The sequence below is a fragment of the Anabas testudineus genome, chromosome 3 (assembly GCF_900324465.2).
Source record: "Anabas testudineus chromosome 3, fAnaTes1.2, whole genome shotgun sequence".
Taxonomy (NCBI): Eukaryota; Metazoa; Chordata; class Actinopteri; order Anabantiformes; family Anabantidae; genus Anabas; species Anabas testudineus.
In genome coordinates, this window is record NC_046612.1 from 13,647,045 (window position 1) to 13,660,199 (window position 13,155).

Sequence of the window (13,155 nt, forward strand, 5' to 3'; positions counted from 1 at the left end):
GGGAATGTTGGGTTGAAACCTTGCCTCGGGCCATCAACATTCAGAGTGAGACAAGAGGATATTTTTCCAGTGTGTGATGGTACACAGCTCAATCACTGAGACCAAAGACTGCTGACAAATCACTTTAAAGAAATATATACAAATAGGGCTATTGACAGGGAGGCCACACAGGATTCCTATAGACCGGATTTATACTGAGTAAATTGGTTTGATAAGTGTGGGGCTAGTCCCAGACAGATGTTTACTGCTGAGACATCACTTTGGCGGCTCCTTATGAATGCAGACATGTTTCTCAGACCTTTTCTGCTTTAAAGGGGGGTTTCTCCTACGTATAACTTCTCTTTTCGTCTTTCTCCCGCGCAGGTTCTCTCCCCCACTTTCTCTGGTGTGTGTGTGTGTGTGTGTGTGTGTTGAGGTAATAACACATATGTTGGGAATGTTTGGAATCTGCACCAGCAGATGAGAAGAGACTACCAAATGTTTCTCCCTACAAATGGATGTGCACAAAAGTGTAGACACAGAAACCATCTTTAATATTAGTTATGATGAATAAATCTAAACAGGGCTGCAACTAACAATTAAGTTCTTAATTAATCGTTTTGTCAGATATTAATAAATGATAAAAACAATTCCCAGAGCTACTATATGTCCCAAAAACAGCAAATCTTAATATTTAAAAAGCTGGAACCAGCAAATGATTGGATGTCTTGCTTAGGCCAAAATATTTAAATTAAAATAGCTGCCGAACCAAACATCTCACAACTAATAGAGTATATCATGACCAAAGATGTTTACAGTGATTTCTCAGCTACTCAACATTATGCTGTATTAATATTTGTCCAGTAGATGGCAGACTTTTAACCGCTGCGGATGATTTGCCACACAGACCAACTTATTGTTATTCTTTCACCTACAGTAAAGCCTGACGCACCATTGTGGGATAAAGATAACCACTGAACATCATTTCCTTCCCATGCCACTGAGTCAGAGGGCGAGAGGTGCTTCTTGCTACACCCTTTTTTCCTTTAACGTCACATGACAGGCCTCCTGCTCCTTTGCTGTCTGTCAGCAGGAAAAAGACAGCAGATGAGGAGTCAGCCCACATGTCAAAGGACGGGACAGAGGGTGGGGCAATAAAGACAATGACACAGGATGGGAGTCGTGCGGTGCACTCGGCACTATCTGATCTGCCAGAGGAATAACAAGAAGAGAAAAAGGTTTACAACATCAATCATAAGCTAAGACTCTCACCTGGACAAACCTGAAACACTGGGGGTAATATTACAGTACAATAGTGCAGAACATGTGAAGGAAACTTTCCCTGATTAGATAACACTGGCCGCAAACATTCCTCCTGCATTCAAACTTCTCAGCCAACCAGAACCACTTAAACCATCGGTAAAATATCAGATGTGTACATTCTTTAGGGCATTGCTCAAAACAATGTAAATCATATCACCGTGTATCCACTGAGGTATAGAGATGTGACATGAGAGCTTATACATAGATACCAGGGCTGGTGATGTCATGGTCTGAGTTTGTTTAATTTTGTACTTAGTGAATAAATTGATTTCTTTGTTGCTCACTGCACTTTTGTAATCAAATTTCCCTCCTTCGTTAAGATAATTGCTCAGACGGTCTGGGACAAGAGAGCCAGAGAGAAGTCCAACTACGATAATTTAATTAGAAAGACTTTCACTGTGCTGAAGCTGCACGGCAGAGAAAGCACAGACAGACAGACAGACAGACAGACAGACAGGTGGACAGACAGACAGACAGGTGGACAGACAGATAGATAGATAGATAGATAGATAGATAGATAGATAGATAGATAGATAGATAGATAGATAGATAGATAGATAGGTAGATAAAGACCAGTATAATTCTTCACCTGGGCAATTAAAGTATACAGCCAATGAAGAGCTCTACTTATGGCTGGATTTATTACTCTGTACTTTCCACTCAAGCAAGAAATTGCCCTGGCACCTGAAGACCGACTCTGAAAAGATGGAAGGTGCCTCTGACTGTGCAGTCCTATCTTAGCCGGGACTGAACTCGAATTCTTTGTGGTTTTCTCCACCAGGTGGTGTTGAAAGGCTATGAAAACTCTTCAAGCGGAACTCTTCAAACTAACGCACAGCAAGGAGCACGGGACAACATCCTGAACAGACAGCAATGTCATCCTGTTTGTTTACCAAAAACATAGGTGTTCTTCTTTTATTTTTATAATCAGTTCCTAGTCTCCAGCCTGGTCCAGTCATTGCTAAAGAAAACACCAGATATTCATTGAGATCAGACTTTACAGGAACAGATAAGCTTTCCGGCCACTACACTGGTTAATTTCACTGTTTGATTCCTATCTTGAACTGAAGGTCAAGTGTTGTATTACGGTACAGCCACAAACTGGTCTGCCATTAAATGAAAACCTTCTGACTCAATTTTCACTTTAACAACTACAATAAATCAGAGGAGTGCCACCGCTGAGCAAAGCATGCCTCTAACCCGAGGCTTGCCAGTTGCTCCCAGCCTGGCCAGTTAGTTCAGTATTGATTCTCTGTCTTGCTGTGATACCACTATAACCATCTGACCTATGAATGCTGAGCTCACGGCACTGTGAGGGGAAAGACTTGGCTCATCCTCTTTGCTCTGGACTGTAGTGCTTTCTCCAGAAACTCCTGCCCTCAGCTCTTGCCCTGTTTGAACCTACTTTCCCTGATTACTTACTGTTGCACAGCAACACCTCACATATATTGACCCCATCGTCACATATGCAGACTTAGACGTGTCCTTATGGATCTCTTCAGGTCGGGCTTCTTGAAGAGGTTCTGACACTAGATTACTTTTTATTTTAAAAAGTACAAGGATGGACTGAAAAACATACGTTTTTGACAACAGGGGTCTCGGACATCAATAAATTCAAGGCAAGGCCATAAACACTTAAGTTAACATTAAAAACATATCGCATTTGATCCTGTATAAAAAAATGAGGGCCATGACAGGGTGGTCTGTGGTCCTGACTTCTGTTCCACTTGTTAAAACATATGATTTCTGATTTTGTTTTGTTTTTTTCATGTAAATTATTGGATACTTTCCCGTCTTTCACAATAAAATGAAACTCAGAGAAACAAATCGCAAGCCAAAAAGAGTGTGAGCCTCCACACAATAGGGAATATGTTTTTTTTACAGTGTAGCCAGTTACAGATCTAATGTCCTGACTTTCCAAAAACACTTTTAAGAGCCTCAGAAGTTTTTCAAATTAATTTTTGTTGTTTCTCTGTAGACTTCACTGGGCGTGTACCACTAAAATGCAATGCAAGGATAATAAAAATTTTATTTCCATTCTATTGCCGTACAGCTGCATTTCTCTGCTGGCTCCTTCAGGGCCTTCTACATATGATATGATGATTATCCAGCTCAAGCTCAAGGTGTGTGCAGATCGGCTCCCACCTGCAGAGGTAATTACAGTTTCACTCCTCACCAGCAGTCATCAGGAACAAGACTATAACTCTGGAAGTGAGACACTACTTAACTACACATGGATCGGCCTGATGTAGAGTAACACACCTGCACACACTCATCCAGAAACACCATTCTTGAAAGCACATATGCGCATAAAACTGGCCTCATTTTGAGGGATTTATTGCATTCTAATAAGCATCAATGTGATTTAAAACAGCAAAGTAATATTCATTTTTACATAAAAATGTAAGACTCCTGGAATCTGTAAAATAGTAGTGAAACTGATTCAGCATAGAAAAATATATTAGGTACCACAATCAGCATATTCCCAACCAGCAAACAAAGAAATTCAACATTTTTTTAGCTTCATTATTTACTGAGGGACACATTTAATCTTGGAATTGCAAGAATTTTAAAAATGTTCAAGAATTTAACCCGTGCAAGTATTCAGAGGTAGACTACAGAGACTGAATAGCATTCCCAATAATTTAAAGGAACAACCTGACAATTTGGGATGCTACATGAAGATTAGCTGTTTAGAGAAGGAAGTGACTATACATATATTATAATGTGTATTATCTTTATATTAACAGAACTTCATGATTGATGAATCAACCTCAAAAAACAGTACACTCTGCATTTAATCTCCCCCTACCCAACAGAAAGCATAATATCTTTTAGGAGCATTTCATCTATAGTTCCTATGACATCAGGGGATGTGTATTTATTTAAGGTAAACAGATTGCCATGTACAGTCCTCTCTGCTATTGTTTTTTTACTTATCATAGTGCAATGTCTGTCATGTTGTATTTCCAGTCAAGGGTGGAAAAACACATTCCACTTTACAAGCAACACAAAGAAGGTCACCCTATTAAAATTACTTGAATAAACAGAATAAACTCTGAGCATTAGGGATTCTGAATTGAAATCAAGATAGTTAATTGTGAGGTACTGTAGTTTAAGTCAACAAGCTCTTTGTTGGGGAACATTTGGTCCTGGTCTCGGCCATTCAAATGCTTTGCTGCACTTCTTCCCTAAGCAGCACTGAGCTATGCAAAACAGAAACCCGACACTGGCATCATACTCACAGAATCTGTTCTAACATCTACAAGTAACTCACACTTAGAGCAAGCAATGGCATCCAAGCTAATTACACAAGGACCGTCAACATTTCAAACCCTTGGATTGTTTTAAAATCTTAAAGTTATAGAAAATTATCGTTTGATTCCATCGTGCTATTTCAGTGTATCACAGAACAATATGTATTTCAAAACAACAAAAGGAAATTTGATTTGAGTCCTGCTGTGTTTCTGTTTTGTTTCCATTGCTGTTGTTCATCCTCTCGCAGCCTCTGAGTCTTCCTCGAAGGCCCTGTTGTCATAGCGATGTCTGTCTAGGTCAGAGCTCCCTGGGTCAGTCAGTGGGACTTCATACATGTTATCTCCCCCAGCCACTGTGATCACAGTGACCTCTGGTGGTGGCTGATCAGAAATGTCCTCTTTTGTCTCCTCCTCAACCCCCAGAGCCTTCAGGATGTCACACTTACACATGGGACAGGTTCTCCTCTCCAGCAACCAGGGCTCAATGCAGGCTTTATGGAAGATGTGGTCACATGTCAGCACTGTCACCACCTCACCCGCCTTGTAGGATTCAATGCACACAGCACACATATGGGAGTCAGAGGTAGTTTCCTCGTCATCTCTTTTGAGTGTGCGTACTTGGAGACGGCCGATTGCCCTCTTAGCTTCGGATTTCAGCCTTCTTTCAGCACGCCTATGCATGCTCAGATTGTAGAGCCGATTTGCAGAGATGAACACAAAGTAGGCAATCGAGGCTGCTGTCACAATGAAGAAGGCAATGGACAGGAAGTAAAGCCAGTAAGTGTCCACCCAGGGCCCGTGAGGGCTGCCTATTTCAATAATCATTTGAACATCTGTCCCATTCTTCACCAAGTTGACGACTTCCATGCCCTGAGTGTTGCCAATCATGATCGCCACAATACCTTCTGCATCTGAGTGCGCCATGTGTGTAGTGCTGTTGCCACTGCCGTCCACATTATACACCACCACGGCAGCTGCTCCTTGACGTTTGGCAGCGTTGATCTTCTCACTAAAAGTACAGTTGCCCCTTTTGACCAAGGCTATCCACGGTGGTGAGCTGGAATTGCGGTTGTACACGCGATCTGGCCCACAGCCTTTGGCGTCTCCAGTGGGAAGAGTAACAATGCCTGAGGCTTTCTCCAGGGGAGAGTTACGACCAAACACCCCGCACTCACAATATTTATCCACAGTCTCATTCTTGTTAATATCATAGCTTATTTCCACAATGGCTGTCCAAAACACCATGGCAGCTGAACACTGAACAAGCCCTGACAAATACAGGAAAAGCAACAGCCAGTGTTGTGTCTTCTTACCCATGGTAACGCTCTTCTTACAAAAACAGGAATCCCTCTGTCTGCTTGTTTAGTTCTTTTAAAACACCTTTGTTAGTCCAGGTTCCTGGTTTGTCCGAGACACAGCGATCTGAACACAGCTTTGGTTTCACCCAACCTGCTGTCTACGGTAATCTGATATGAGACTTTGGTAACATGAGCTATGCGTCAGCCACTCACCGCTCGTTATCTTCCTGAACCTTGATCACTGAGCAGTCCTCACAGAGGGCAGGGTGCTGGTATTCAACAAGTTGAAGTACACAAAACACTGCAGTTTCCAGAGCCAGAAAACAAAAAAAAAAAAAAAAAAAAAGAAGGCAAGACACGATGAGCAAATCATAAGAGTATGTTAGTGGACATAGGTTGCAACACAGCGCAGTGAAACTAAAGAAAGCAACTGACCTTGTTCAACAGTGACAAAGCAACTCGACCAGTGTTTCTGGTTTGACTTGTTTCCTTCCTCTATTTCTGTAGACGACATCACTGTTTTGAAAACTAAACTGGCAAACGCGACTCATCTACCTCAGCATTTAGCACTCTGAAAGACAAATGCTGTTCACTTTCTCTCCAAGCTTAAATAAACATACAGACACACACTATATCAGATTATATATGTGTTATTTAAACTGCACAGGTTTTGTGCACAGTCATGTGATAAAGACTTTGCTTAGGTTTAGATACCCAGAGGCGCAAGTTTCCATTGTTTTTAGAGCAAACAAATGAGATGGAGAGGTTTCTTACCAAGCTCTTATCTTGTCTTAGTTCTATAACGCACACGTACACAAACCACAGTTCAGTTCTCTGGACTGTGAAAGGTATTTGTTCTTAATACAGCTGCAGCTCACAGATGTTTAAACGGACATAATGGTGCCGCATCCTGAAACTGACATTAATTAACCGATCACAGCAACCTGACAGTGCAATGTGAAACCTCTTCATACCTTATAAACCTATGGAAAATGGAAAATGGCTTTGTAGTGCTCCATAGTAATAAACGTCATGTCCTCTCCTGCTTTCTGCTACTCTACTGACATCTACTGGTTGACTTGGTCAAAGGCAACTGAAGTGAGGTCATCCCTAATCCTGGGCCCAGTTCTTCATCCATGCACAACATGAGACAGCAGACAGACAGATTAAAGCCATTAACCACAAAGCTATAAAAAAAACAATGCACTTACAAAAGTCAACTTTAAAAGTTAGGTCCTGCACTCAGTCACGAAACGCAGCATTTTTTAATGAAATGAAAAGATGTGCAACAGTGATTGAAAAAAAATAAAATAAACTTAAATAAAATTACTCAAAATAAATTACATCATTTTGAATAGAAACTGGATGAAAGAGCAAGCACAGACTGAGCATTGCTGAAGATTATTATATATATTCATTATATTCAATACGTGATCATTTACATGTAACATGTAGGATGGTCACACACACACACACACACACACACACAGCAGGTTACCGTGGGTACAGTAGGCAGTAGCCAACATTATTACAGTACTACAGTTTAACATTTCCTTAACGTCAAAAACGTCAAACTATCAGATGATTCACAAGTCACAAAATCTAATTTTACCACACAGGGGCGCCACTTACTCACTGTTGTCTATTACACTGCTCGTCCAGAAAGAGTCACACACTCCAATATTTAGTTCAACCATTCACCGTGGCTTCTGCAAAGTCTCAACATTTATTCTTGAGTTGCATTAGATCTTGTGTTGATGATGGGAGAGTCAGACCACCGCACAAAGTCTTCTCCAGCACATCCCAAAGATTCCCAATGGGGTTAAGGTCTGGACTCTGTGGAGGCCAATACATGCGTGAAAAAGATGAGTCATGCTCCCTGAACCACTCTTTCACCATTTGAGCCTGATGAATCATGTTATTGTGATCTTAGAATATGTCATCTGGGAAGAAAGGTCCATAAATGGTCATTCAGTATATCCAGGTCAGCTGACCTCATTCTTTGGGCATATGACATTGTTGAATCTAGACCTGATCAACTGCAGCAACCCCAGATCATAGCACTGCCCCCACAGGCTTGTACAGTAGGCACTAGACATGATGGATACATCACTTCACCCGCCTCTCTTCTTACCCTGATGAGCCCATCACTCTGTATTAGGGTAAATCTGGACTCATCAGACCACAAGACCTTTTTCCATTGGACAGTTTTAGTAGTTTCATCAATCTCTTTAGATGTTTTCTTTGCTTAATTCTCAACTATAATTTGACGGTTGAAGGATGTGTCTTCTGACATGTTTGTTTATAAAAATGAGAAGCTGCTCACTGCATCAGCTAATGTTAAATAACTTGTTGCCAGCTGAAAGATAATCATCCATGCAGTAATTATCCAATGGGAGGCTCCTCCCTACTTGCTATTAGTTAAATCCAGGTGGTGACTTCCTTTAGCAGTGTGTTGACGAGTCTGTGTCATCACATCATACGAACCAGAAATTGTTGATTGCGTCTATTGATGCAATAAAACGCCGTAGACTGACCAGACTTTTCTTTCAGCGCATGAAATCTTCAATTTAGTGAAGGGACAGAAAGAAAAAAACAGGAATCACCCAACTCACCTGTTGTTTTACGGGTTTGTCTCTGCAGCTCGTGCTGAAGTGGACGCCAAGAGCGCACATGTTGTCCAGAGTCTGTGGGTTTAGACATGTCCAAACAAGCCCGACACACACACACACACACACACACACACACACACACTTGGTCCTGCCCGTCCGGCTGCAGGCTTGGTGCATTTCCTCTTCATGTAATATCTCCTAATTAACCAATGGCACTAAGTCGCCACTAATGCTCACGAGAATTCCTCCATGACTTATTTCTGAAGTATTAAAGTATTAATGCAAATGCTTTTGCAAACCACACAGGTTCGGGCCTAAACACTTCACAAGGCACGTAAACCCGTGTACAGTTCTGCGCATCACATAAGACAATGTTCCCAGATGGTCCACATTTAACATGTGATCCAAGTGTGTAGAGGTGGATTTATCTCGACTCCCGCTCCTGGTGCGCCTCAGGCTGGAGTCGAGCGGAATGACTCGCAACTCGTGATCCCCCCACTCTTGGCACCAGCAGACCTTAAAAGATGCTTTCTACCCCAATAATCTCCCTCTTTGCAGCTTGGAGGATAAAGACACACATGAGTCCCTGGAAGAATTACTAATTTCACACCATTGACCCAAATGACCATGAACGAGGTGGCAGCTCCGCAGAGAAAGAGGAGAAAGGACTTCATACCTTACTTTTTGGGATTTGTCATCTTTTTGTTTTGCACCGTTCACCTCATATCTCTGACGGCGACGACGGCCCGGGAGACGCACGGTGCCAGGGTGCGTCGGGCTCTGGGTAAGAGAGTGAATCCTAGTCAGAGCCTGTAGCAACACTGTGTGAAAAATCCACTCCCACTGTTTGGGGGGAAACATTTATTCTTCCTTTAACGTGTCGTTAAATGGATGTGACGGCTCATTTGAGCGTTTCACAAAGTGTGAGTGATCAATTCCGCTGTGGCCCTTTTGCTCCAGGCTGCTCGTCCTCTTCATGACATGATGCTGCGGATGTGCCAACTGTTCCTACAAACTCTCTGTGTCTGATGGGCTCTTTTTATTTTGACCACTCAGTAATGTGTGTGTGTGTGTGTGTGTGTGTGTGTGTGTGTGTGTGTGTGTGTGTGTTGCAGAGAATGAGACCGAGTGCGTCTCCCCACAGTCCTCCGAGTTTCCCGACGGCTTCTTCACGGTGCAGGAGAGGAAGGATGGAGGGCTGGTCATTTATTTTATGATTATATTCTACATGCTTTTGGCTGTGGCAATAGTCTGCGACGATTACTTTCTGCCATCCTTAGAAGTGATCAGTGAACGTAAGTGACGTGTGTGTGTGTGTGTGTGTGTGTGTGGCCTAGATTTATTGCATCACAAGGCCTCATGATGTCCACTGTAGTGTACTGTCTGTGAACAGGGATGTTCCTGGACACTTTGAGGAGCTGTTGCTTGAACCAGAATAAAATACATTTAGGAAGCTGAATCAATATCTGTGCAGTACGATTGGTGATTGATTGGACATTTTTAAGGCTCCAGTCTGTGATACTGTTCAATCCTGTTACTCATCATATGTATTCTTGTGTGTGTCTCAGGTCTGGGACTGTCTCAGGATGTAGCAGGAGCCACATTTATGGCAGCTGGGAGCTCTGCACCTGAACTGGTCACAGCCTTTCTAGGTAATGATCATAGCGTTACAATTACTATAAGCGTTACAACCAGCAATGTGAGCAATGCCCCCGACGGTGTCTGTCTTCAAAGCTGAGGTTTGCTCTGTATATGTGTGGTGTGGTAGGTGTGTTCGTGACAAAGGGAGACATTGGCGTCAGCACCATCGTGGGATCAGCCGTCTACAACCTGCTAGGAATCTGTGCTGCATGTGGACTTTTGGCCTCAATGGTACATTGGCTCAATACTGAGACAAAGATTTCCCAACTTCTACAAGTGTCATCTTTACTAGGCTCTCATCTCGTATATTGGGTTGTATAAACTGTAAACCAATATTTGTGTCTTTTATCAGGCAGGCCGTCTCACATGTTGGCCACTGTTCAGAGACTGCCTGGCATATGGAATCAGCGTCGCTGCTGTAATTGGCATCATTTCTGATAACAAGGTGTACTGGTGAGGATGTACTTCCATGACCTTCAGACCCTGTAGTTGTAAATCACAAAGTCGGGTACAAGCCGTTTATTGCGTCTTGTGACACTAAGAACAACAAATGAAAGTAGATCGCAAAACTGTGTTATTACACTGACAGTACAGGGCAATAAATGTCCCTCACATCATAAAAACTATCTCATTATAATCACAACAATTACTGTGGCACTCATTGTTTATAAAATATGTCCACTTGTACTGGCATTAATTCTGGTCATAGAACACGATAAAGTGACAAAGAGCACAGCTTTAATCAAGATAAGGACTTTAGAAAAGCTGCAGGAACGACTTGTCAGTGTTTAAGTGAGAGAAGTAACATGAAACAAGGCAATGACACCTTATCATAGAGAACCAGACTGTATGTTAAATCCAAATAAATTCAGACCCAAAGGAAAATCTCCTCAATCCACTGACATAAAAACTTTTTTAAGCAGTTTAAGCAATGCGTGTTGTCTTCACAGGTATGACGCTGCTTTTCTGCTACTGGTCTATGTGGTTTACATCGTGGTTCTGTGCTTTGACCTTCGCATCAGTGAGTTTGTCCTGAGGAAGATGAGCCCTTGCTGCACTTGTCTAGGTAAAGGATCCGATGAGAAGACGGAGACACAGCCTCTCATGGGCTGGAATGAAGACGCCAGTCTGCGAGTCCACAGTCGCTCCAGAACAGACAGCGGGATCTTCCAGGACGACTCTGGATACTCTCACCTGTCTCTCAGCCTGCACGGGCTCAACGAGATTCCTGAAGGTGAAAAGCACTTAGTAGCGCGTAGTACCAGTCTGATGTTTAAGACGATACCTGTCTACTCACACGTTTGTTTGCTTGTGTCATGGCAGAGCATAAAAGCGTGTTTGCCGTGCCAGAGAGTGACCTGAAACGGATCCTCTGGGTACTGTCTCTGCCCATTATCACTCTGCTTTTCCTGACCATCCCTGACTGCAGGAGAAGGTTCTGGAAGCAGTGGTTCATGATCACCTTCATCATGTCAGCTGTCTGGATCTCAGCCTTCACATATGTGCTGGTCTGGATGGTCACTGTTGTTGGTAAGATCATTGCAACTTTGCGTTCTGTAAAGATTAAAGTTACGTGACAGGTGTAACACAGTCGGTAATGGGGGTTTTGTGGATCACAAGTGTCTGAAACTTGTGAGAATAATGTTTGATTTGCAGAGTAGAATCACATGTTGGTCTGCTGAATAATTCCTTAAATGCCATTGCCCCAGAATGTGAAGAGGGGGGTTACTGTAGCTCCAGTGGGCCATGTGCACACCCAGTCAGAGCAGGATTACAGCTTGCTTCACCCCTAAGGAAATACAGTCATGTGAGGCCTGGGTGTATATACAGAGGAACCCACAGGCACAGGTCAAACTTTACCCACACCCCACCCGTGAGTAAGCCATAAAACTGACCTGCGGTCAGGCTTAAAGGGCATGTGACGGTAGTAGTTCTTCTAAAGCATAATGAGATTATTATCCCGTAGTCGTCAGATAGTCTCACATGTAAGCAGAGTTTAGTCTTGTGAAAGAGCCGTCATGAAACTGAGCAGGTACAACTAAAACATACAGTATGTGAATGAGAATAGTTCTCTGTGGTTCCGTTCCGTAAGCCACCACGTCACAGCACACAACACATGATCACTTTTGGAGAATCTAATTCACATTAAGTAGTATCCACCTGAATTACCAAAATACAAATCGGGCTCCTAGTAGGATCATTTATAGTACCTGTAATGCTCTTGTCAGGGCTCTGTTAGAGGAATTTTTGGCATTTCTAAAACTCATCTACAGGTTATTTATTAACCCTATAGCCACAGGCAAAAGCAATTATTCTCTCCCCAGGTTGATGTTTTCAGAGGGCATATTTCATTTAGCTTTGCTTTACTTTGTTTGTTTGAACACAGGTGAGACCCTTCTCATCCCTGATACCGTTATGGGACTTACTTTGCTTGCTGCTGGAACCAGTATACCTGATACAGTAGCCAGTGTGATGGTGGCCAGAGCAGGTAACATTACATATTCTTTATCTCACATTAGCTGCTATTCACAATATTCCTGCATGGATACTGTAGTTTAAGACCAGTCATAACAAAACAGTTAAGTCTAAATAGCTAAATGAATGTATGAGAATACAGACTTATATCCAATATGTAAATGTTTTTGATTAACAGGAAAAGCTGACATGGCCATGTCCAATATTGTGGGCTCTAATGTATTCGACATGCTTTGCCTGGGCCTGCCTTGGTTTATTAAGACCGTCTTTGTGGATACAAACAATCCTATAGAAGTCAACAGCACTGGAATGGTCTTCATTTCCTGCACACTCCTCCTTTCTATAGTTTTTCTATTTGTAGCTGTTCATATAAATGGATGGAAGTTGGACTGGAAGTTGGGAGTCGTATCTCTCTTCTGCTACATCCTCTTTGCAACTCTGTCTATCCTATACGAGCTGGGGATTATTGGAAATAATCCCATCAGACTGTGCAGTGACTGAGATCTGAGCTTCCCAGGACTGAAGCCATATAAGACCAATCATAAATGTTAAGGTTGTTAACCTCCAAAT

General features: G+C 42.4%; 2 protein-coding genes across 2 annotated transcripts; one reads left to right on the forward strand and one right to left on the reverse strand.

Annotated features, from left to right (window-relative positions):
* Positions 1-3,606: 3,606 nt before the first annotated feature.
* LOC113174724 (RING finger protein 148-like) lies at positions 3,607-6,435 on the reverse strand. The gene is made up of 2 exons (XM_026378825.1): positions 6,293-6,435; positions 3,607-6,158 (listed from the first exon to the last, which is right to left on the reverse strand). Exon 2 carries the CDS (start codon positions 5,874-5,876, stop codon positions 4,794-4,796), a length of 1,083 nt encoding a protein of 360 aa, XP_026234610.1. The 5' UTR covers positions 5,877-6,158; positions 6,293-6,435; the 3' UTR covers positions 3,607-4,793.
* Positions 6,436-9,015: 2,580 nt separating this feature from the next.
* On the forward strand, positions 9,016-13,086 carry slc24a5 (solute carrier family 24 member 5). Its single transcript, XM_026378815.1, has 9 exons — positions 9,016-9,253; positions 9,585-9,764; positions 10,038-10,121; positions 10,238-10,341; positions 10,463-10,563; positions 11,061-11,344; positions 11,434-11,640; positions 12,497-12,598; positions 12,764-13,086. The coding sequence occupies exons 1-9, from the start codon at positions 9,091-9,093 to the stop codon at positions 13,084-13,086; spliced, it is 1,548 nt and encodes a 515-aa protein (XP_026234600.1). The 5' UTR covers positions 9,016-9,090.
* The last annotated feature ends 69 nt before the right edge of the window (positions 13,087-13,155 follow it).